This window comes from Prenolepis imparis, unplaced genomic scaffold, assembly GCF_030444845.1.
Source record: "Prenolepis imparis isolate NDT839.2.m4 unplaced genomic scaffold, iyPreImpa1.0 SCAF_8, whole genome shotgun sequence".
NCBI classification, from domain to species: domain Eukaryota; kingdom Metazoa; phylum Arthropoda; class Insecta; order Hymenoptera; family Formicidae; genus Prenolepis; species Prenolepis imparis.
Genome location: NW_028141166.1, coordinates 1,325,216 through 1,351,085, shown reverse-complemented (window position 1 = coordinate 1,351,085; position 25,870 = coordinate 1,325,216). Strand labels below are relative to the sequence as shown.

At 43.2% G+C, this 25,870-nt stretch overlaps 3 protein-coding genes and 1 long non-coding RNA gene across 4 annotated transcripts; 2 read left to right on the top strand and 2 right to left on the bottom strand.

Moving 5' to 3' along the window:
- The first annotated feature begins 2,068 nt into the window (after positions 1 to 2,068).
- LOC145939633 (uncharacterized) lies at positions 2,069 to 3,411 on the top strand. The gene is made up of 2 exons (XM_083044086.1): positions 2,069 to 2,323; positions 2,400 to 3,411. Exons 1-2 carry the CDS (start codon positions 2,318 to 2,320, stop codon positions 2,745 to 2,747), a joined length of 354 nt encoding a protein of 117 aa, XP_082900212.1. The 5' UTR covers positions 2,069 to 2,317; the 3' UTR covers positions 2,748 to 3,411.
- Positions 3,412 to 3,539: 128 nt separating this feature from the next.
- Positions 3,540 to 4,298, top strand: LOC145939876 (uncharacterized). Its single transcript, XR_014425914.1, has 3 exons — positions 3,540 to 3,589; positions 3,662 to 4,164; positions 4,246 to 4,298. It is a non-coding gene; the product is annotated as an uncharacterized LOC145939876 (long non-coding RNA).
- A 679-nt stretch (positions 4,299 to 4,977) lies between these two features.
- LOC145939888 (uncharacterized) lies at positions 4,978 to 10,907 on the bottom strand. The gene is made up of 5 exons (XM_083044519.1): positions 10,899 to 10,907; positions 10,451 to 10,783; positions 8,685 to 8,792; positions 5,052 to 6,739; positions 4,978 to 4,996 (listed from the first exon to the last, which is right to left on the bottom strand). Exons 1-5 carry the CDS (start codon positions 10,905 to 10,907, stop codon positions 4,978 to 4,980), a joined length of 2,157 nt encoding a protein of 718 aa, XP_082900645.1.
- Positions 10,908 to 18,191: 7,284 nt separating this feature from the next.
- LOC145939887 (uncharacterized) lies at positions 18,192 to 19,190 on the bottom strand. Its single transcript, XM_083044517.1, has one exon. It carries the CDS (start codon positions 19,188 to 19,190, stop codon positions 18,192 to 18,194), a length of 999 nt encoding a protein of 332 aa, XP_082900643.1.
- Positions 19,191 to 25,870: the final 6,680 nt, after the last annotated feature.

Below are 25,870 nucleotides of genomic sequence, written 5' to 3'. Positions count from 1 at the left end.
CTGTCTCTCTCTCGCTCTCTTGAATGTTATTAATTAATAGAATCTAAAAGAGTTTAAATATTATTAATAGATTATTAATTCAACATTTTAACAATATTTGCAATTATATTAAATAATTAATTTTAAATATTTCTGTAAGTAATACAATAAATAATTATTTTAGATTGCCAATAAATATGTAAGATTTCTCATTAGAGGAAAATTAGGAAGATCTGTACCTGTTCTTTTGGATAGTGAAATGAAAAGCTCTATAGATTTGCTCTTACAGTATCGTAAGGAAGCAAACATACCTGAAAAAAACCCATATATCTTTGCTTTACCAGGTTATGATAAAAATCGATTTAAATATATAAGAGCATGCGATTTATTACGCACATATTCCTTAGACTGTGGAGCAAGTATGCCTCTTAGATTACGAGGTACAAAGCTTCGCAAGCATATTGCAACTAGATGCATTACATTGAATCTGTCGGACCTTGACATAACATAATTAGCCGATTATAGGCCATGATAAAAGTATTCACATGCAACATTATCGTCAGTCTATTCCACAACTTGAAATAGTTAAAATGTCTCGATTACTTAAAATAGCGCAGGGTGAAGAACATGATTTTGAAGATGATATTCAACAAAATGACTTTCACATTAATACAGATAAAGATAATTTTACTGTCAATAAAACACTTCAAGTGAACAATGACAGTGATTCAGATTCATATACAAATTTAATTTGTAATACTACAAATAAAAGAAAAAAACGTAGTAGTAAGTATATATGAAAATTATCTAATTTTCTTATTGTATGTGCAATATTTCTTATAATAGTAACATTTTAATTTTATGCAGCTTCACCGTATGGTTCCACAAAACGCGTAAGATGGACACAAGAAGAAAGTAATATAATAATTACAGCATTTAAACAAGAGATGACGAAAGGACGTTTGCCTTCAGGAAAACAAATGGTAGAAATTAAAATGAAAAACAAATGTTTAAGCCGTCGTTCCATTCCACAAATTAGAAGCTGGATCCACAATCAAATTTCTAGAAAAACTAAATCACGTGTTAATGGTAAAAATGATACATTTTTTTAAGAAAAGTTTTTTACTATGTATAGCGTAATGATATTTAATATATTTTCAATACTATGGCTCTAGTAATTTTTTTATAACAATATAAAAATTTATTTTTAAAAAATATATAATGATCTATGTGTGTGCATGACAAAACTTTTTAAAATCATAAATGATAATTGAAAAGTAAATTAGAAATATTATTCGCAAATATATGTATATAACTGTAATTATCTTTATATATATATATATATATATATATATATATATGGAATTATATTTTCAGTTAGTTATAAATTTTTATATTTATATTAATTTTCCTATTTATGTTGTGCAGTTTAAGTGTGCGAATTGCGGTGTAGTGCGCGGACGCGAGTGCGAGAGAGACAGAACGAGAGAGACAGAACGAGAGAGACAGAATCGAACGCCACAAAAGAATATTTGAAACGGCACTATATTTACAGTTAATGTACAGAGATTGATACACGGCGATTGCGAGAAGTGCAATCGCTGCGCGAAGCTTATTTGTCAGCCGGAAGTGCGATATAACAAAAGAAACTTGTTTGCGAACTGCGATCTATCGGTACGAACGACGTCAAGACGAGTGAGCGCGATCGGCGCTAAACGGGCAGCTTTATCCTTTTCGACCTTCGAGAAAGTACCAAAAATGAGATCATCAATTCTTGGTCTCGTGACGGAGCGATAAAGGACTCTCTCGCAAGCCGGAGGACAAAGCTGTTTGTTTTCCGCGCGTTTGTTTTCTCGCGATGATTCGAGCGGCCGGTGTTTCGAACGAGCGATGTTTGACGACGCGCTAGAGCGAGAGCGCGCGATGTTTGACGACGCGCTAGAGCGAGCGCGCGCGGGCTTGCGCCGACGCACCGGCCGGCAGCTCGGATTTATTAGCCGTCGCGTTATAGATGATCGCCAGAATTGCATATTTCTTGAAATAGCACATTATGCTCGCCTACCCACACACACATACACACACACACATATTTGCGACATCCCGCCCGCCTCGTCGAGATGCGAGCGACGACCAACCTCGCGATTCCTTTCTCATAGATGCATTCTTCGCGGCGATATGTCTCGAATCGATCGTATCGATGTTGCGATCGAAATCAAGGGGCGTGCAGTCGCGCGTTTGACAGGTGAGGTTATGTGCCCCATGTGCACCGTTGCGACGTGATACGAGAAAAGGGCGAGTGTTCGAGCTGACAAGTTCGGGACCGGACAACGCGACAATTATGCAAGTGAGTGAACGTATGACTTACAATGTTACTGAGCGGAAACGAATACGTGTGTAATTGAGTGTGCATCTTTTTTCAGGCGCGATTGTACGCGTGGCGCGGAGGAGATCGAAGCGCGATGAATTACGCGGACGATTCCGGATCCGCGGCGTCTGTCGTCGGCAGTGGCACAATCTTGACCACTGGGCGGGTCAGCTCGCCGACGGCGGTCCGGACATCCACCACGCGCACGTGGCCGTCCTGTCCCGGGTGCAGGCGAGTGACTCGCGCGAGCGGCCAGCGGCACGGCGGGGTGTTCTCGCCCTTGATGAGGCAGAGCTGGCCTTCCCTCAGGTTCCCTCGCGTGGCCCACCACTTGGGCCTTGGCGTAAGTCCCTGGAGGTATTCGCTGGTCCAACGTTGCCACAGGTGGTCGCGCATCTGCTGAAGGAGGCGCCAACGACTCAACCGACCTGGCCGCGCGTCCAGGAGCGAGGGCTCTGGGACCGCGTTGAGCGGACCGCCAACCAGGAAGTGTCCAGGCGTCAGGGAGTCGAGATCCTCCGGGTCATCGGACAAGGCCTGAAGTGGTCTTGAATTGAGGCATGCTTCGACCTCGGCGAGGAGTGTTGTGAGCTCCTCGAACGTGAGCTTTGTCTCTCCGATGGTCCGTCGCAAATGGTGTTTCACCGCTTTGACCGCCGCCTCCCAGAGTCCTCCGAAGTGGGGGGCAGCCGGCGGATTGAAACTCCACTTGATGCCGTCGTCTGCCAGGTGTCCGGCGATCGACCTCATCTCTCGGCCAGCGGCCTTGAAGAGCTCCCTGAGTTGGTTGTCGGCGCCGACGAAATTCGTCCCACGGTCACTGTAAATGGTCTCGCACAGCCCTCGGCGCGACACGAATCGACGGAAGGCAGCTAGGAAGGCGTCGGCCGAATAATCGCTTGCGACCTCCAGGTGGACAGCGCGGGAGCTGAAACATATGAAGACGACCAGAAACCCCTTATATGACTTCTGGCCGCGACCCTTCGAAGTCCGAAGCCAAACGGGGCCCGCGAGGTCCACCCCGGTGTGCATGAATGGCCTGCTTGGAGTGACACGTGCCCGTGGTAGAGCACCCATCATCGGCTGGGGAGTTGCCGCCCGCCATCGCACGCAAGTGAAGCAGCGATGGATATGTCGGCGAACCAGCTGACGTCCCCGCGGGATCCAGAACTGCTGCCGGATGCTAGTCAAGGTGGCCTGGACTCCCCCGTGCAGCGTGCGTCGGTGACAGGCGTCTATCACCAGGTGAGTTAACCGGGACTCCGGTGGTAGTATTGTAGGGTGGCGTTGATCGTTGTCTAAAACGGAATGTTTCAGCCTTCCTTGTACCCGCAGGATCCCTTCGTGGTCGAGCGTCGGAGCCAGCTTGCGGAGTGGACTTCGTCGAGGCATGGCTCTCCCGGCGCGGGCATCATCCAGTTCCGGATGAAAGTGCACTAACTGCACCACCCGGATCCAGCGGCGCATTGCCGCTTCCAGCTCTCGTGGCTCCAAGAGTGCCGGACGCGCCGTGCCCATTTTGATCTCTGCAGATTGGTGGTATCGGCTCCGCCAGCGCCACATCCAGGCGGAGACGCGGAGTAGATGACGGAGACTCGAGAAACGGCAGAGTTCTTCGGGTTCCCGAACGTCGGCAACCACGAGACATCGCAGCGGTCGCTGCTCCGGGATGTCATCGGCGGCTTCCATACTGGCGTCCTTTGGCCAGGCTTCCGGGCTTTCGCAGAGATAGTTCGGCCCCCTCCACCAGAGAGGATGTGAGAGAAGCTCCCTCGGTGATACTCCTCGGGATGCGCAGTCGGCTGGATTTTCTCGGCCAGGTACGTGTCGCCATTTTGCTTCTGGATTTGCTCGCTGTATTTCGCTCACACGATTTGCTACATATGTGGTCCATTTTGTAGGGTGTCCACGTACCCAGCCGAGCGTAACTGTGGAGTCCGTCCAGAGGTTCACCGCCGAGACTTTCAGGCCCAGCGTAACCCGTATGTGCTCGGCTAGTTTGGCTAGCAAGGTCGCAGCGCACAACTCCAGGCGAGGGAGCGATATTCTCTTCAACGGGGCGACCTTTGACCTGGCAGCAACCAGGAAGATGCTAGGTGTATCGTCGACATTGGATCGCAGGTATACCACGGCGGCGTAGGCGCGCTCGGAGGCATCCGAGAAGCCGTGGAGCTCCCAGGCACTCGCGGAGACGTCGCTGCCAAACCAACGCGGTAGTCGAACTCCTTCTAGCAGCGGCAGCTCTTCCTCCAGCATGGTCCACGACGAAGCTTCTTCTTTGGCCAACGGTGCGTCCCAATCGAGCTGCTGCAACCATGCAGTTTGGACGAGCAGCTTCGCTCGCACGATGAGTGGCGCCATCCAGCCTAGCGGATCGAACAGTCTAGCGGTTTGAGATAACACCGATCTCTTTGTAGGCGTGGTGTGGGGTGTTCTCCGCACTATTAACGCGAAGTCGTCACTGTCCGGATTCCATCGGAGGCCCAGCACGGAGTGGTCGTCCGTCGGCAGGCTGGCGTCGGCTGAAGACGTCAAGCGGTGTTCGATCGGGACTTCCTCCAGGAGGGCCCGATGATTTGCGGCCCACTTTCGCAGAGGGAAACCGCCCGCCCTGCAGAGAGCTGACACCTGCATCAGACGCTGACGTCCCTCCTCCAAATCACCCGCTCCGGTGAGTATGTCGTCGACATAAATGTCTCCTCTCAACACGTCGGCGCCCAACGGGAAGCGGCTCTCCTCGTCCGCGGCTAGCTGGCGCAGCACGCGGATGGCGAGGTACGGTGCGCTTGCCAAGCCGTAGGTGACGGTGTTGAGCTGATAGTCTGACGGCTTGTCTTTCTCTCCCCACAGAACCCGCTGCAGGTCTCGGTCGTCCTGGTGCACCAGGATCTGCCTGTACATTTTTTCCACGTCTGCCACGAAGACGTAGCGGTGACGTCGCCAACGGATCAGAACGTCCGCGAGCGCCGGCAGCAAATTCGGTCCGGTGTGAAGAAAGGCGTTGATTGAAGCGCCGGCCGCGTTGCGTGAAGAGCCGTTGAAGACCACGCGGATCTTGGCTTCGGGCCCGGAGCCCCGCAGCACTCCGTGATGCGGCAGGTAGCAAAGCGGAGTCTTCGACGCAGGCGACGGTCCGACGGCTTGCGACATGTGACCGAGTGACAGGTATTCGGCCATGAAGAGGTGGTACCGCTCACTGAAGTCGCTGTCGCGGACGAATTTTCGCGACATGACGTCCAGCATGCGGGAAGCGGCGCGACGTGTGAACGAAAGGTCAGGCAGATCCGAGCGCACGGGCAATCGCACTTGATAGCGACCGTCGCTAAGTCTCTCGTGCGTGTGCGCGAAGTGCTCCTCGCACGCGAGTTCGTCGGCGGTCAACGGCAGCGCGACCCGAGGAAGCTCTTCTGCTTCCCAGAAGCGTCGCACCAGCCTGGTGAGCTCTTCCACAGCGGAGCACTGCAAAGACGACACTTGAGTTGCAACGTGACCGACGCCTGCGGCTCCCAGCAGCACCCAACCTAGCTGAGTCCGCTGCGCGATTGGTTCAGAGGGTTCTCCACGTCGGAGGTCGGGCATCACGATGCTGGCGTAGGCGTCCGCTCCCAACAGCAGTTCCACGGGATCCTGGCGGTGGAACTCGGGATCAGCGAGCTCGAGCCCGTGAATATGAGACCACGACCGAGTCACGCCGTCTGACGCGCCGCTGTAGATCGTCAGCCGCGGCAACACCAAGGATGACACTGCGAGCGAGAAGTGTCCAGTTAACGAAGACACGGTGACCGCGACTCGACCTCGTGAAGAGCCCGTCTGAACACCTCCGACCCCGAAGATGGCCACTGACGACGGGGTTCGGGAGAGGCGTAGTCTCTGCGCGAGAGACTCGGCTATTAGTGAGGTTTCGGATCCCGGGTCCACGAGCACGCGGACGATGTGACGGACTCCGACGCGATCCGTTACCCGCACACGAGCTGTCGCGAGTAAAACCGGTCCGCACTCCGCAGGTGGCTGCTTGGCGACGTGCACTGTAGCCGACGCGGATGGCCCGGCGGTGGGCACAGCGGTGAAGGCATCGTGCAAAGATGTGTGGTGGCGAGCTGAGCACTTGACACATACCTTGGCGGAGTTGCACTCTCCAAGTAAGTGGCGGCCCAGGCAGTTCCAACATCGTTGGTGAGTAGTGACGGCCTCGCGTTTCTCCTGTGCCGTCTTCCTCTTGTATAGGTCACAATAAGCCAAAAAGTGTTCCCTTTTGCACAGGGGGCAGCTGCGGTTCGAGTCCGGCCCTTTACCTCCTACTAGACTGGAGCGAGCAGGTTTCCCGGATTTCTCCATTGACTTGCCGGACGACTCGGCGCTGATCGTCTGCAGCACCTCCTGCGTCATCAGTTGCTCCTGCAGGAACGTGCGAAGCTCCTCATAGGTCGGTGGCTCAGATGATTTTCCAAGAGAGACCAGAAAATGTGCAGTTTAAGTGTGCGAATTGCGGTGTAGTGCGCGGACGCGAGTGCGAGAGAGACAGAACGAGAGAGACAGAACGAGAGAGACAGAATCGAACGCCACAAAAGAATGCATCTATGAGAAAGGAATCGCGAGGTTGGTCGTCGCTCGCATCTCGACGAGGCGGGCGGGATGTCGCAAATATGTGTGTGTGTGTGTGTGTGTGTGTGTGTGGGTAGGCGAGCATAATGTGCTATTTCAAGAAATATGCAATTCTGGCGATCATCTATAACGCGACGGCTAATAAATCCGAGCTGCCGGCCGGTGTTTCGAACGAGCGATGTTTGACGACGCGCTAGAGCGAGAGCGCGCGATGTTTGACGACGCGCTAGAGCGAGCGCGCGCGGGCTTGCGCCGACGCACCGGCCGGCAGCTCGGATTTATTAGCCGTCGCGTTATAGATGATCGCCAGAATTGCATATTTCTTGAAATAGCACATTATGCTCGCCTACCCACACACACACACACACACACACACATATTTGCGACATATGTTATATTCATCTTTTTTTGCTATGTATTTAAAATAAGCTTATTTTGATTTTAATTCTAATTTCTTATTTTATATTTTTATTTATTTATTTATTTATTTATTTAACGGGACTCATCCCTCTAATACAAAAAACAAAATTGAAAATTTTATGTATTAACATCAGTAAAAGACATAATTAAAATAATTATAATAAGAGACAACGCAATATAAGTATTAACAATCAGAAACAAAATATACGTGATAAATTAGTGAAAACATTTCGATAGAGATCGTTTGAATGAGTAGAGCGAACAGTGAAAGAAATCGACACGATCTGAAAATTTATTCGCCAATATGCTAAGTTTGTTTAGCGGTTTAAATTTACCAAATGAGGTACGATGAAATTCTTCCCCGAAAATTGGACTGATTCTGAGAGGCCTAGCTGGGATACGCAAATTTACTCGTGCCAATAATTCCGAACAACAGATATGGCCGTTGATCAATTTATATAAAAACAGTAAATCTAAAAGAACTCTTCTATCTTCCAATGTGCTTAAATTAAGCTTCTTCAAAATTACATCATACGTATGATCGGAGAAACGCATTGGCCTGTCCGTAAGAAAACTCATCCTGCGGAGAAATCGATGCTGCACTCTTTCAATCAGAATGCAACAACTCTTCCGATACGGATCAGACAATCGATGCATATTCCAGCTGAAACTTAACAAGCGTGCAATACAACAATCTTAAAGTAAAAACATTTTTAAAATACTTGAAAGAGCGCATTATAAAGCCAAGTTTTTTAAACGCCCAACTCGTGATATTTCGAATATGTTTACCAAACGATAAATCCGCGCTAAAAGTGACACCCAAATCTCGTATGTCATCAACAACTGATAGAGTAAACCCATCTATCATGTAGTCGTGCTTATACACTAATATTTTATGATTAAAACGAACTACATGACATTTAGATAAATTAAAGTGTAATTTATTCCTATTGCTCCAATGGTCAAGGCGAAGCAAATCTTGCTGTAAAAGATCCGCATCCACAGAGTTATCCACCCGACGAAAAATCTTTAAATCATCAGCATAGAGCAAAAATTTACTATGATAAAATATTTCTCCAATATCATTAATAAATAAATTAAATAGTAACGGGCCTAAATGAGAACCCTGTGGTACGCCTGACGACGCTTTTATAACTCTGGATAGACAATTATTGTACTTAACGGTCTGCAATCTATCAGTTAAATAACTAGTTATCCATTTTAATATGTTACCGCCAAAGGCACGCAATTTGCAACGCAGTGTAGCATGGTCAACACTATCAAAAGCTTTTTTAAAATCGGTATAAATAGCATCTACCTGGGAGCCATCCTCAATTGTCGCGCTTATAAAATCCTGATACACCAATAAATTCGTAACCGCAGAACGACCAGCAATAAATCCATGCTGCTGCTCAATCACTACATTCTTCAACATTAAAGCAAGTTTATTAGTAATCAAATTCTCAAATATTTTTGGTATAATACTTTGCTTACTTATAGGTCTATAGTTGGAGACTAAAGACCCATCCCCGCTCTTAAAAATCGGAGTAACGATAGATAGCTTCCAGGATTCCGGAAAGATACCACTTGATAAGGACTTATTAAAAATTATCCACAGAACTCTAGACAAGATATAGTTGCATGACTTAAGAAGCACCGATGGGATGCCATGGGCGCCCGGACTGGAATTTATTTGAGTGGAATTAATAAAGTTGAAAATGTCCCCAATGGAAATATCCATATCCCGTATATTCAAGTCATGCTCATACATCACGTCACAAACTTGACCATTAGAGACGGAATAGACAGATTCGAAATAATCTGCGAAACAATTTGCAATATCCAAGCTATCATCGATACAAGAATCGTTATGGTATATATACGTAGGTGATTTATTGGAGGTCGTCATAGAATTAATAAAATTCCAAAAAATTTTTGGATCTTTGGTGATCGCTGACTCTGAGTTAAGTACGTAACTCCGCAAGCATGTCGATGCAAGTGATTTGCACTGCGCTCTCAGTCTCGAGAAAATCAGATAATCGGAATATTGATTGCTACATTTATAACGGAAATGAGCAGATTTCTTAGCCTTAATAAGAGATATCAATTCCCCCGAAAACCATGCAGGATGCAGAGACCTGCGAACCGGATATCTAGGCACATAGGCAGATGTCGCATACTCAATATGATTATACATCAATTCAACAGCCGCATTTACATCAAGATACCTGAATTCATCATCTCATAAAATACTGCCAAGATAATCATTAATAGCACTGTAATTCGCACGCTTAAAATTCCATCTCCATTCAACTTTAGAAGGTAGAGAAATCTTCATCGGTAACTGAACAGATATCGCAATAGCCGGATGGTATCGGTCGCATTCGCATAAAGGCTCTGTGGCTGTCCGCACCGAAACACTGCGTAAAGAAGAGAAAACTAGGTCCAATGCATTATAATCGACATTTACTATCTTATTATGCTGAAAAAAGTCAAATTCATTGGAGTATTGCATTACAATATTCGCCTGCAAAGACATTCTACTGCAATGTTCAATATCACATTGCAGAAAGTCATTATTATTGTGCCAATGGATTTGAGGCAGATTATAATCACCAACAATTAAAATCGCTGCATTAAGTGACCCAGCTCTCACCTCTCCCACAGAGAGGCAGTGAGATTCATAAATAGACGGATCCGAGCCCGGCGGTATATAAACAGTACCCACAATTAAGTGTTTATGCTCGAGTCGAATGTCAACAAATATTTGTTCGACCCATGACACCGTTACATTCAAAACACGACAAAACAAAGTATTTCTCACAGCAATCAATACACCCCCTCCCCGCGAGTATTCGCTATTAGAGTTATTTCTATCATTTCGAAAAACGTTAAAATTATCAAAGCCCAATTCCATATCAGATATGCCATCGTTCAGCCATGTCTCGACAAGAATAATAATGTCATAATCATCGGAGACAGATGCAATAGCACAGCGCAGATCACAAAGTTTCGTTCGCAGGCCACGCACATTCTGATAATAGATTAGAGGGAGGCGAGCAGGTTTTTTGAGGATGTATTTACATCAACGATTTTAGGCACACCATTTTTATAACGTATAGTCTTATTATTATCACCCGCATCCTTATACTCTTTTAATTTATCTTGAAGATTTTTAAGATGCTGTCTCTGTTTAAGCGTTTGATCCTGTGAGATTTTGACTGGACCGGAATAACGCGATTTGTTCTTCAAGATCGCAATGGCTTCACGTTTAGCCTGGAAGGTTACTCGCAGCGGTCTCAAATGATCTTGCTTTTTCTTCCCCAGTCTCAAAATACGCGTCACATGAGCATCAGGTTGAATATTCCGGATGATATCATTTACAAGATCAGCATCAGTACAGTTTCCTCCATCCGGCTCATCGAGATTATAGAAGATTAAATTTTTTGATCTCCTCTTCCTGTCCTCAAGTTCTTCGATCAAATCCTCCTCAAGAGATAATGGGGAGACGGCTGAGATTCAGTCAACAGACCTTCGACATGTTTGACTTTTTCCGCTAGGCACCGTATGTCCTCCTTAAATTTATCCATATCTGCTCGATATAACTCCCTCATTTCAGTGCGAAAAACAAGAAATTCAGCACGAATCATATCCTTGATGTTTTTTAGAAAGGCGGAGTCTGTATCCAGGCTCATCGCTGCACTCGCAGAGTTTTTACAGTTCGTAAATTGCCCATTAGAATGAGGGTGACCCGTTCGAGAGAGACAGGACGGATGTGATGCAAAATTGCAGTCACCACAAATTACAGGCTTAGCCACGACAGTGTCACACCCCTTGCACGTCTTTCTTCCGTCCATGACGTTAAAGAAAGCTTAAAATCACGTTAAATGTCACAAATAGCCAACTATCAAAAATTCAAAATCACGCCAGTAACAGCCCGAACAAAAACACGTCCGTCCTCTACAGATGTATACTTGAGACTGATATTAACTGAATTTTATTAATAATATTGAATAATACTATATATGTATAATAATCGATAAATTTTAAATATACAGAGTGTGTATAATACTAAACAAACATATGAAGCATAGCATCAGGTACAGGACAACAAACCAAATCGAAAAATCCTGAGTCATTTTTTGATCCGAGCTTTTTTCTCGATGCTATAAGGTGTTAAAGTTTGCTAATCAGCGCGTGGCTACAACGAACAGCAGTGTGGATGGGAGTTCTGCCTCGAAAAGAAAACTCAGATCAAAAAATGGCTCAGGACTTTTCGATTTGCTTTATTGTCCTGCACCTGACGGTGTGCTTCATATATGTTTGTTTAGTTACACCTATATAATTGGGTGTATGTGTGCGTACATCTCTTATACTTTTATCGAAAATATTAAAGATAAGATAATTATTCTATGTTTCAGACCCTGATAGTGGGAGCGAATAATATTCATCTCTACATATGTATTTTCTGAAATCAAACTGCCTAAAGTAATTTTACAACATATAACGTATAAAATTTTGCTATATAAAGCTTTATAATTATATAAAATTCATTAATTTCTTAGCTTTTTTGTTATAATCATAATTTTTTCATACATTTAAGCTGTTCGTCATCATAAATTATATTTATTTAAGACTTATGTGTTAAGTACTATAAGAGAAATATTTTGTTCTCCTTAACTTTTGTTTCTCTCATATTCTGTTATAAAATTATAGTACAAAGATTTGTGATACAATTAATACTTAAGATATAAAGAGAGAAAGTGAGAGAGAAAGATAGATAGATTATTTTAAGTAAAAATAAATACTTTTTCTTTAATTTTTCATAAAGTACAACATGTGATAGAATTTATTTTTAAATAAATGTGCAATGAATGAGAAAAAAGTTTATTTAGTGTAATTGTTTCATATTCATTTTATTTTTTATGTAATTGTTTCAAAATTTGATATTCATTTGAGACTTATGTGTTAAGTACTAAAAGCAAAATATTTTGTTTTCCTTATCTTTTGTTTCTCTCACATTCTGTAATAAAATTATAGTACAAAGATTTGTGATACAATTAATATTTAAAAAGAGAAGTGAAAGAGAAAGATAGATATATTATTTTAAGTAAAAATAAATACTTTTTTTTTTAAGTTTTCATAAAGTACATGCGACAGAATTTATTTTTAAATAAATGCAATGAATAAGAAAAAAAATTTATTTTATGTAATTGTTTCGTATTAATTTTATTTTATGTAATTGTTTCAAAATTTGATTTCATTAAAGTAATAAATGTATTCGTTAATAAATGTATTCGCGTCAATAAATGTTTTCTTATTACTGAACATTGTATTGTTTTTATAACCGTCCAAAATAATACACATATTTATAAAAACTCTTTGTTTAAAATGATATATACAATTATGTCCTAGAATACTAATCATTCTTCCTGAAATATCCTCTGTACATCAAAATATTATATTGCGACCTAAAAACTACAAATAAATATTATATCAATAAATAGGCAGTTTTCAGATTTATTGATTTCTTTCAAATTATATAGAATTATTCTATTTTTCCATTTGCTTAGGATAATACAAATAATACAAATTAAATATAAATATAGTACTTATTAGTACATGTGCATATTTAAGGGATCGTAAACTAAACAATTATCACTATTGCCATTTAGTCAATGATAAAATTGTGATATTTATTCGTTAATAATTTTTAAAAAATTTTTTGTGATTTGATATATAATATAAAAATGCACTTTGAGTTTCCAATTAATAAATTATCATTTTGTAAACGGACTGCTGTTTTGTGAACAATCTGTATATATTATATACATTTTACGTTTAAGGCATTATTATTATTTTCAATTAAAAAGTAAAAAAATAATCAATTTCAAGATATCAGAATTTAAAGTTTTCTATGAATAAGAAATATATCCTAAGAACAGAAATTTGTATTATTATTATAGTTTCACAAGATTTTATAAATAATATGCTTTTTGAAAAGAAGATTTCTTTTTCTGAAATAAAGAAACCTGATTATTGGTAAAATTATATGCGTGTATGTTTCCATTAATCACATTTTATTAAATTTAAATCTAAGCAAATAAAAAATACCATAGTTTATGTTTTGTACAAAAAATTAATGGTCCTGAAAACCACTTAGTTGTTGATATATTTATTTGAACGGCAGTTTTCAGGTCGCAAATATTCTATCTATAATTCTGTTATTAGTTTATATATTAATATATTATAATATAATTTAGATTCTAAATTTTATGTTTTTCTATTTAGATCATAAGAACTATAAAATGTGATATAATAATATATTTTAAACATGAAATTATAAACGACCTGAAAAATACCTCTCTATAAATATATAATTTTACAAAAAGGTTTTTTTCAGGACATGCAAAATATTCATTAAATATTTTGAAATTCCAACTTGAAAAGACATAAATATAGTGTATTATTACTTACATATGGTATATTTAAAAGAATTAAGTGTTAAAATTAATGTATTTTATTGTATTTATGAAAAAATATGTTGGTCTTCGAAGCTGCCCTATCATATATTATTCTTGATATCCAAAAAAGTACTTATTATTTTTAAAATTTTCGAACGGCACTAGTTTCTGCATAAGACTTACTTAAAATCTATACAAAAAAATGAGGGGTTGTTTCCGGTCTTGGAAACTGACGTTTCATATACATATATATATATATACAGGGTGATTCAAAACAACCGTTTGTCCTTAAAATGTCGTATTCCTGACTGAATTCTAAGACAATTTTTCCTTTGCCAAAATTTGATCCGAAGCTTAGTTTTCAAATTATTAAAAGAAATATTTAGCGAATTATGGCACGAGTACGGGCGGTAGGCAGGAGCGGCGCAACTCATTATCCAACGCGGGCGACTGTGTGAGGCACTCGCTGCGATCAGCTGTTCGCTACACGCGATGGTTAGTGTTTGTTTATGTCTGTGTTTTGCGTGTGTGCGTACATACACACACACACACACACACTCTCTCTCTCTCTCTCTTCTCTCTCTCTCTCTCTCTCTCTCCCTCTTTCTCTCTCTCGCACTTACTCACTTTTATTCTTACCTTGTAGAGGTGTTTGATGACTTTACTTCTGATGAATAATTGTTGCACGACTGTTAACAATGAGACGTTCTCATCTGACACACCGAATAATAAACAAATTTTTTTTCTTTCAGAAATTGTATCCACATTTAGAGCGAATACACTCACGCACTTGATCGAAAATAAAGAATATATTTATCGATTGTAACAGTTAATCACAATCTCGGTTACTACTGATTGATTATTAAAATCACTCACAAAAAACGCGTTAAATGCAAAGCGCACGTTACTCGATGCGGATGACAATAGTCTGCGACGATGACAACAGACTGCGGTGACGCGACGCGACGCGACGATAACAATCACGGCGTTGCCGAACGTGAACGCGTACATACATTACATGTGATAATAATATGTATAATTTTTAAGTTATTAAAAAAAAACATATTATAACGTATTATAATACGTTATGCTTTTCTTTTTTTTTTTTTAATAACAACATTATTTACTGTTTTGCCTTTTTTCGCAAGCGAGACATAAGAAAAATTAATTTTAGGTTTTTGCGAACAAGATGTTCCACGTATGAATGTGTTGGTTGCTCTGAAAAGAGCGAGTTGTTTTTTGGCCGCTCTGAAAAGAGCGGATTTTTAGTTTCAAAAAAATTTATAATAAGTGCTCAAAATGACCACCATCGATTCTAACGCAAGCTCTCATGCGTTTTAATAGATTTCTTTGGACGTTCGGCAACGCCGTCATTGTTATCGTCGCGTCGCATCGCGTCATCGCGTCACGTCGCGTCACCGCAGTCTGTTGTCATCGTCGCAGACTATTGTCATCCGCATCGAGTAACGTGCGCTTTGCATTTAACGCGTTTTTTGTGAGTGATTTTAATAATCAATCAGTAGTAACCGAGATTGTGATTAACTGTTACAATCGATAAATATATTCTTTATTTTCGATCAAGTGCGTGAGTGTATTCGTTCTAAATGTGGATACAATTTCTGAAAGAAGAAAAATTTGTTTATTATTCGGTGTGTCAGATGGGAACGTCTCATTGTTAACAGTCGTGCAACAATTATTCATCAGAAGTAAAGTCATCAAACACCTCTACAAGGTAAGAATAAAAGTGAGTAAGTGCGAGAGAGAGAAAGAGGGAGAGAGAGAGAGAGAGAGAGAGAGAGAGTGTGTGTGTAGGTACGCACACACGCAAAACACAGACTGTTACGTCCGGGGGTGCAGTTGCGGCGTAAATTTTGCGAAATTTAAATCGCGACCTACGAACTCGAACTGCGGGGCGGACTACGTCGTATTTCGGAATTACTCCGGGGATACCCACGACGACAGGTATTTCCTTTATGGTCACGGTTGCGTTTTGGGAGAAAGGGAGCGTTTCGTATAGGTTCGATTACTGACGAATCAGTCCATGTATCCGCGGAATCGTTCGAGTGAATCGTTGACGGAGTGGAAAATAGTGATTACTGTATTACCATCCGAGTCGATACGGTAGGGTTCTTCACCACGGCGGTACAGAAGGTAAGCTCGTTGGCAATGATAACAAGGGTGGTCGATGTCACGTGTTTTCGACAGTCGGTAAAAATTGCAGACTGAGCAAACGACTCCGGTCGGTACGTCGCCGATAACGAGGAGATGCTTAGCGCAAGTTAACCACTCAGATTGCACGCCAATAGGTAAACGCATATGGCAATCCGTACAGAGAGCGGCACTTGTTTCCTTATTAATAAAACCGATTATCCGTTGGCAATACGGGAGGTTATTTAGGGTTTCTTCAATAGTTTCTTCCTCGGAATCATCCTCGGGGAGAAGCAAAGTGGTGGGGATGTCCAAGTGTGACGGTATTATTGGACACATAGGAGTTGATTGTTTAAACTAATGTTAGTTAAAATAAATAATTGCCATGAGGTCGATTTGAATGTTCTAACACGTTCACGAAGTTTCTAGATATTCTGGAAAGATTTAGAATTTTCCAAAGGGTTGACTGTAGGATACCTACTGCAGTTTTATGAGGGCCATAAACTGACCCTTGATAAAAAAAAAGGTTTCGCACGATTTCTCTTTTTGGGAGATGAGAAAATTTAAGACGCGCAGAGAATATTCTGGAAACCACGTGGTAAGCTAATATTTCTAAAATTGCAAGAGAATTTATTAGTTATTATTGTTAAGTGATTCAAAAATGCGTAGACGTAGTTTCCGAAATAGATTCTTGTATTTCGCGGGTTCCCGGGCAGAAGGGAGGCTCGTGTTGTAAAGAAATATCTTGAGCACCTACCTTTTTTAATTTCCAAGGAATGGACAACGACTGGATGGCGATGATCCGGGGTACCCGCGTTGTAGAGGGTGTACAGGATGCCAGACCTTTCTGCAGATACCTTGTACGGCGTGGATCGTTGTCCGGGATGTCGTTCAATGGCACCTTGGAATTCTTGATTTCGATCGCGTGCAATTGCGTAGGCCACTCCCGTAATTTAACGTCCGCGTGATTATTATTATTATTATTAATGCTAAAAGGCACGGAGTCGCCGAACAATCTATCGTATTCCGCGTCGTTATGATAGTCGATTCCAATGAAATTAGAGAGACCACGTGTTGATTCAGTGCGATGTAGTCGTGCTGTTATACGCCGTAGTTGATTCTTTCTTCCTGCACGGCGTGTTTTAGGCATTATAAAATTTAAACATTCTGAACGTCGTTTCGCTTCTGCAATAATTAACGTGCGGCGGTCCTCACTGTTTGTTGTTGCTTTCGGCGAGAGATTATGAGCGGTTCGTCCTCTCTGAATAATCACTACGAGGTTCAGGAAATATTTCTATGTTATAGAATAGTAATTTGTTAGGAATGAATTACTTGACGCGTGTTTTAGGCATTGTAAAATTTAAACGTTCTGAACGTCGTTTCGCTTCTGCAATAATTAACGTGCGGCGGTCCTCACTGTTTGTTGTTGCTTTCGGCGAGAGATTATGAGCGGTTCGTCCTCTCTGAATAATCACTACGAGGTTCAGAAAATATTTCTATGTTATAGAATAATAATTTGTTAGGAATGGATTATTCGGCATGTGCAGGCGAGAGAATTCGAGATGCGTTTTAGAAATAATATAGGCTTGGAGATACACGAGGTTGGAACTAATTTAGAATGAATTTAGAATATATATATATATAACACTTTTATTCTAGTATAACACTACGAGTAATACAAAATATCTAAGTTAAATTTTAGAGTTAGAATCTTAGAGTTAAAGTTAGAATTAGAGTCTTAGAATTAGAATTAGAATCTTAGAGTTAGAATTTGAATTTTAGAAATCGGAGAGAGTCTTAAAAGTGACTGCTCTGCTTGACGGCGCGATTAGAACTGAGCTCCTCTGGGCTCGCTCTGAGGTCCTTCGGTTTTCGGCAGCTCGGTTGCGGCGGCCGAGAGTGGGGGAACTCTCTAGAGTAGGGAGTTGCCGTGGTAGGGAAGTTCCCAGGTGCTGCGGAGCGCCGCGCTCAGGCACTAGGCGGAGTTAGATGTCATGGCCGGCATTGGCGCGCATTTCGAACGGTGTTATAAGAACTTAGAATTATTTTGCATAAGAGTGGAAAAATTTAAGTAGCCGGACGTGACACCTCCCCCCTTAGAAGAAAAAGTTGGACCATGTCTAACTTTTTCAGTTCTATATCATAGTGGGTATAATTTTATTTATGCTTAATGTTAAGGTTAACACTTTCTTATTTCCTAGTGGTGAACGAGTCTATACCTCTTCGTTGAGGAGGTTGCGCAATTCTTTATAATTTACATGCACTTCACTTTTCACTTTTTGTATTGGTGGGGAGTCTTCTTCTTGTGAGGGGGGGGCTAGGGGTGTTGATTCTTCCTGTACGGGTAGTGGTCCCAGTGGTGGTTGCTTCCTTTTGTTATTTTGTCCTCCGTCGGCCGGTCTTCCCATGTGTAATAATATGTTCGTGACTGATGTCCATACGGCTCCCAGGAGGTGTAGGCTCCATCCGTAAACGGAGTGAAGTGCGTAGCCATGGATCAGTGTGTCTATTATTAATTTGGCAAGTCGTGCGACGACAAAGATGCCCAGCACTCCGGCGCTGGCGGATCCGAAGCTTATGAAACCTTTCCATAAGCGTGCTCCCGTGTTTTCTGCTAGCTTGTCGAGTGTTTTCTCGTCTAGCAGGTTTAGCATGGATAGACTTCCTGTGGGGACTTCGTGTCCCATTGCTCCCCTGGCGATCGTGTTGAGCATTGAGGGTTTTTCCATCGGGAACATGATGTGGTCGCGCAGACGATCCAGGTCTTCGCTGGTGTAAATGCCGCTGGAGGCGAGCGAGTCAGGGCTTACGTATCTCCATGACGGCTTGGTTAACGGCTGGATTGTCGGAGGTGCGATTGACTCCACTGGTTTCGGTGTCAGTCGGTACCATATGTTGTGCACTTGGTACATCGCTGGTAGGAGTTCGTTGCAGTCCCTGAGTGTTCCAGATTTTGTGAGTATTTTTGATCTGGGTAATAGGAAAAGGGATTTATTCTGGTGGGTGACGGGAAGCTCGTTGTAGCAATTGTCGACGGGTCGTACTCGGCATTCCACAGGTACGCATTTGATGAGGTGGATAACCTCGCCAGCTGTAATGGCGGTGTACCCTGGTGATTTCATAATTCTGTGCGCCATCTCGTCTGGTGCAATGCTTGCAAGGGAGAGAGCGTTGAGCAGGATTTGTCTCTCTAGAGCGCATTTCTGTTCCATTATGTCTCTGTATAGTTGTGATAGCTGTGTTCTGAGGTGTTTTTCTACGTAAATAAACTTGGAGTTTACGTACGCGAAAATATCAAGATTGTCGATTTTGATTTTTGAACGACCTTTGAACACGCGTCCTGGCTGCGTTTCGAGGACGCAGAGCTTGGGGTGCTCAGTTCGCAGGAGTTTATATCCACAGATGTTTGTCTCGGTTGTGCTTGCCAGCGCGAACGTGGTATCTTGTGTCGTTACCGTGTAGACCGTTGGGGAGTCCTTATGCGATGATTTCGGTGATAAGCGATGTGCCAATCCTTCGTATAGGACATCGTATCGGCCGAAATGGCAATTGTCGGCAGGTAACACCGACCAGTATGTGGAGGCTCCGTCTGCGTCGTTGCATTCTCCTGTTGTCACGGGGCAGCGAACACCTGAGGGGAGTATTACCTCGTTAGTGTTGTGTTTAACGGGTAACTCCAGCTTCCGGGTAGTGATCCGTATTGAGGCTTGGACGATCGCGTTATCCCAGGTGCCGTACGGATCGCTGTATTGAGTCCCGCTACATCCTCCGTCGGTTTTTACGGAACCTGCGAATGTTACTGCGCGCAGATTGGTAGCATTTGGTTTAATGTCGGAGAGATGTCCGTTTAATCCTAAGGAGATGGTTCCCGTTTCGTGCAGTTTTCTACAAGTATCGGCCGATGTTTCGTGAATGTATTCGCGTCTGCCGTTATGTACGGCAGATATGTGTGAGTGCATCCCACAGTAATAGACAGTTCGGTCGACTTCAATTTTGCACTGGATTCCTGATGTGTGCTCGAATTCGCTCAACTGTAGCAATTGTACGTAGACCTCTTCCTTCTTTGGCTCGATGTCGTCGACTTTGCATTCTTCTATGTCCAATAGTGAGAGCGTAGTGATATTTAAACCGCGGCCTCCGCAGTCGTACCCTATTAGCCCATTAGAGGTTAGGGCTAACAGTGCGATTGCAGTTAGTATGCTTGCGTAGGTCTTCATTCTGTCGTGGTTGGCTGGTTACTGGCCCGTCCTCCGTCGGGGTGTCCGAGATATAGTCATCTTCGGAGTGGGGGTATTCCGGGGTAGGGGCTTGATGTGGCGAGGGTTTTAGCTTATCCATATGTACAATTCTAAACCTATTATTACTTATAGCTAACTTAACATTATGGTTTTTTAGGATTTGTATAATTTTATAGGGGCCTGTATATTGGTCGGATAGTTTCCCCTTTTTGGGTTCTTTTAATAGGTATACGTTATCTCCTACCTTAAATTCCTTTACATTTAGTTTCCTATCGTAATATTTCTTAGATCTAATCTTAGCTTCTATTAAATTTTCGCGCGCGTTATCTTGTACGTCGCGGATTCTAGAGAACAATTCTCGAAGATAATGCGAGTATGTTTCGTTTTCTTCATTCTCTAGTGGCGGATCGTTGGAGGGGACACGCGCTATTTTGCCGAATATAAGTTCGTGCGGAGTGTATCGCGTGCCTTCGTGTACACTAGTGTTATATGAGAACGTAGCTAACTTCAAAAATTGATCCCATTCGCGGTTTTTATTAACGTATTGTTTAAGGTATTCCCATAGTACATGGTGGGATCTTTCAATCGAACCATTCGATTGCGGTCTATAAGCTGTAGTTTTATATTGCTTAATTCTAAACTTACGTGCTATATTGCGCAACAGAGAATTAAGGAAATGTGACCCTTGGTCAGTTAACCAAGCTATAGGAGCGCCGTATATACATATGAATTCGTTAGTGAGTGCATCGGCTACGTCGGTTGCGGATGCGTGCTTTAATGGAATGGCTAGTGAATACTTAGTTAAAAGGTCCTGTATGGTAAGAATGTATGTATTTCCTAAGGAAGTTGTAGGAAGAGGTCCCATTATATCCATTGAGATTTTATCAAATGCTGTGCCTGGCGTATCTGTAAGCACCATTGGTTGTTTAGTTTTTACTCTTACTAATTTTTTCAGTTGACAATCTTTACATTTACGAATATATTCACAGACGTCTTCCTTCATCTTTGGCCAGGAGTATCGTTCTTTTAGTCGGTTATACGTTTTAGTTACTCCTTTATGGCCTCCTATCGCTGAGCTGTGGTTATCTTTTATAATTCTTTCTCTATCTGCAGGGAGTGGAATTTCGATCTTGTTTGCGCATACGAATATCTTAAGATTAGTGTCGCTTAATGTACGCTGCAGCAATGAATATATGATATTCCAGGTAATGCTATCTACATTGTCTTGACATATCGAGATTGACTGTAGGTCCAATTCTGTAACTACGTCCTTTAGTGAGCGTAGCGTTTCTTTGATAATTTCTATTTCAGTGGCGGCTGAGACTCTTTCTTTAGCGATAAGTGATATTAAGTGTCTGTTACCGTTGCAATTAACTTTTGCTCTGCCCAACGTGGCGTCTTTAATTACGGGTAGTATGTTATTATCATGCAACATTTGAGCTCCTCGTCCCAGCGGTACGCCTTGTTGCGTAGCAAATATAACAAGATTGTCTTTTCTGGTTATAAAGTTATCTGGAATAGTTATTATTTTGAATCTCGCGTTCGGTTCTCGTAATTCAAAGGGGGTTCTAGGGTTATCGAAGATTTGATTCTCTTCGTCTGAACTGGAGCTATCGTCAGTCTCGATTTCTTTGTCGGATTCATTTTCTGCGGTACTATCAACGTTATTTCTTGTTGATGAATTTACATTTGTTGGTATGGGAGAATCGACATTTGTTGGGGCTTGTGTTTTCTTATGTTGATTAGTCGAAAATAGTGATTCGTCGGAGTCGGATGTGTTTACAAGCGGGAGAATTTGTTCGATAACAGGGTTTCTAGATAACGCGTCGGCGTTAGCATTTATTTTACCTGCTTTGTATTCTACTTTATATTCGTACTCTAGTAATTTTAGACGCCATCGGACTAAACGCGATGATGGGTCCTTTACTGAGTGTAGCCATACTAAAGGCTTATGATCGGATACTAACTGGAATTGTCGGCCATATAGGTATGGTCTGAAATAATTTACACTATATACTATTGCTAACAGTTCTTTCTCAATGGTAGAGTAGTTTATTTCTGCTTTATTCAATAGTCTCGATGTGTAGGCTATAGGAAGATCCTTCCCTATAGTGCCCTGGCTAAGTATTCCTCCAACCGCATATCCGGATGCGTCGGTAGTTACAATGAACGGTTTAGTGAAGTCTGGGTATTGCAAAATCGGTTCGTTACAAAGCGCATTGCGGAGCTGCGTGAAAGCCGACTCTTCTTCCTCTTTCCAGACGAATGATTCCTCTTTCTTTAGCAGATTCGTGAGAGGTTGTGCTATCTTGGAGAAGTTAGGTATAAACCTTCGATAGTAGCCCGCGAGTCCTAAGAATTGTTTTATGTTTTTCGCGTGTTTGGGTCTAGGGAAATCTTCGACCGCTGTTATTTTCTTGGGATCGGGTTTTACTCCGGCTTCACTTATTACATGGCCCAGGTATGTGACTTCTTTGCGGAGGAATTCGCATTTGTCGGGCTGGAGGCGCAGTCCTGCCCTTCTGAGTCGTTCCGCTAGTTTGTGGAATTTGATTTCGTGTTCTCGCAACGAACTGGAATACAATACTATATCGTCGAGATACACGAAGAGTTCGGCACCTTGAAGTCCCGACAGTACCTGGTCCATGAGCCTTTGGAAGGTCGCGGGGGCATTTTTGAGCCCGAATGGCATTCGTTTAAATTCATAATGCCCATACGGAGTGGAAAACGCGGTTTTATGTGTGTGGGATTCGTTCATCTTTATCTGGTGAAAACCCGATGCCAAGTCAAACACACTAAAGTATTTCGCGCTCCCCAGCTGATCGAGGATCTCTACTATGTTTGGTAAGGGGTAAGCGTCCCCGACTGTTTTTTCGTTCAGTGCTCGGTAATCTATTACCATTCGCCAACGCTTGTTACCTTGTGAGTCCGGTTTTTTGGGCACGATCCACAAGGGGGAGTTATATGGTGACATAGATGGTTGGATTACATCATTCTCAATGAGTTCTTGCACTTGTTTGTTAATCTCCTCCTTGTGCATCGGCGGGTATCTGTATTGTTTTGTGTGTACCGGAAGTTCGTCGGTCGTTGGGATGGTGTGTGTGGTGACGTTAGTAGAGTGTAGTTTGTCGGTAGGAAGGCGAAACAGATCATTGTAAGTGTGTATTAGGTTATGTACGTGTTTCGTTTCTTCCGTGTTTAGATGATCGAGTCGCAGTAGTGTCTTAATCTCGTCGGGACGGGATGTGTTTTGTTTACTTAGTGTTGCGACGTACTGTGTTTTCTTAGCGAAGGTCTCCTCATGCCCTAAGGTTGGGAGAGCGGCTTCGGAGGTTTTATGACTCTTGGTCGAGGGATGAGATTTGGAGAGAGTGCTTTTACGACTCTTAGAAGGGGGCGGTGAGTCCTCATGGTCTCGAGGATGGGATGTGGAGAGTTTTTCTATCTCTTGAAGACTTATTCTAGGTAAGTTGAACTTGAGATCCTTATCGCTTATATTGACGGCTTTTATGTAGGCTATGCCGTTGCGGTTGGTGACGATGGCGTCTCCTAAGTAGATGTCATCGTTTACGTGGATCCGTGATATATACCCTACGCTAACGTTGGTATCGCTAACACGGAGCGGTAGTGTAGTTCGCGATCTTGCTGGGATCGTGAATGTTTGTTCGGCGTTGAAAGGGATTGAGGCCCCTTGCCAAATGATGCAGCGTTTGACGTAGTCTATTTTAGACGCGTCTTGTAAGAATTCGGAACCTAAGATTCCGTCTTGCGAGATTGGAAAATCGTCGGTGACGACGTGGAGTTTGATTTGGTGACCGAGGTATTTTATGCTAATAGTCCCGAGCGTTTTGATTTTATCGTTCGTGATTCCGCTAAGGAAGATCGTCGAACTTTTATCAATGTCGTTGCTGGGGAGTATTTGTCCTTGTTTAACAAGATTAGGCGCTGCACCTGTGTCTATCATAAAGCATGTCTCGGTCGATAATCCACCTGCGGCTATGGTGACCGCGGGCGCATGTGAAAAATCGTTCGGAGTTAACATTGCGATTCGCGTGTTTCCGGATCGTGTTCCGTGCTTATCGCTCTTATCGGGCGGTTCGTTTGAGAAGAGGCCCCTTGGTGAGGTGTACCCGACCTTCCCGCGGGGCTCGGTGCGTTTCCCGACTCATTTTTTTGCACGTTATTATTATATTCACGTTTTCTGCATTCTTCTATCTCGTGCCCGTTGTTTTTGCAATAGCGGCACCATTTATTGCGACGGTCGTTGTAACGAGTAGGCGCATTAGTGTTTGTGTTAGTATTATTGTAATTTTGGCGTCTATCGCCATATGTTGGGCGTTCGTCGGAGAATCTCACCGGATCGTTACGCGTATTGTTCGGATAGCGTTCCCGAAAATAATTTTCGTTACGCGGAGGCGTATTAGCGTATCCTCGACGCATATGTTCGTTTCGCGGTGGTTCGGGTTCGCGGCGGTCACGTGTTTTATATCGATCGCGGTCTATTTCTTCCCGTTTTGCGAGTTCTTTCGCTCTCGCGAACGCCTCAGACGGGACGGAGTATAATCGTCTATCCATCTGCAATCTGTACTGCAGAGGGAGTCCTTCGCAGAAGGATCGTGCCGTGAGTTCGTCGATTCTTAGGGCTGTCTCATTATCTATGCGTCCCATTGCGCGGCGTTCGGCGTCTAAAATCGCGGATCGTAGATCTTTGACGCGGCTGATGTAATCTAACATGTGCTCTTGGGGTTTTAAGTATACGATACTAAGTTCTCCCCTGTATTGATCGATCGTTTTCGCGGGCCCGAATGCGTTATTTAATAGGTCGATCAGTTGTGTGATGCTTTCGCAGGGCTCCCCCTCGACGGCGCTATAGGCACGCCCGCTAAGCTTATTAAGTAAGAGTTTGGTGAGGTTGCGTTCGGATGTCGGGGGAATTATTTCTTTCGCGCGTTGGCATGCCCGTGTAAATTGCCTTAACGGTATATTATAACCGTCGAAAGTAGGCACGGTTTCGGTCGCTTCGCGAAAGGAGACCTTGGGGGACTGGGGTCGTCCGGAAGGTAACTCGGAATGCCCGGCGGAGTCGTCGAGCGATAGTAGAGGTTGGCCCGAGAGTCTGATAGACGGACTGGGCTCTCGCCGCAGCCGATTCACCTCATTGCGTAATATTTCGATTTCCGCGAGGAGATCGTTTTTGAGGGAATTCATATCCTCAGGGATGGTGCCCTGGGGTTGGCTCTTTCCCGGATTCCTTTCCATATTTTCGCGGAGCGTTTCGATTTCGCGTTCTCGTTTATCTGCTCTTTTCCGTTGCTCTTCGAGGAGTGCGGCCTCCTCTCTTAGGCTGATTTCTTTGGTTTTCGCGAGAGCTTCCCTAGTTCTAATACGATTTTGAGCTTCGATAATTTCGACTTCCTTTTGCTTTAATTTTGCTTGTATATCCGCGAGCTGTGCTTCAGTTAATTCCTTTCCCGCGAATTCCTTTTCAACCGATTCTTCCTTATCTCCCTGTCTTCCGCGCGTCCCGACCATAGCTCGGAAATTTCAGTATCCCACCGCTGTCACCAGTTTTGTTACGTCCGGGGGTGCAGTTGCGGCGTAAATTTTGCGAAATTTAAATCGCGACCTACGAACTCGAACTGCGGGGCGGACTA

Excerpts from the sequence above, each read along its gene's own strand:
- LOC145939888 (XM_083044519.1), bottom strand. Across the intron at positions 8,793-10,450 it reads GTGTGCCTAAAATCGTTGAT|AATGTAGTGATTGAGCAGCA; the intron begins GTAAATACATCC and ends TTAATGTTGAAG. Across the intron at positions 6,740-8,684 it reads CAATTGAGGATGGCTCCCAG|GAGCAACTGATGACGCAGGA; the intron begins GTAGATGCTATT and ends ACGTTCCTGCAG.
- LOC145939887 (XM_083044517.1), bottom strand. The coding sequence starts at position 19,190 with ATGGAACAGAAATGCGCTCTAGAGAGACAAATCCTGCTCAACGCTCTC.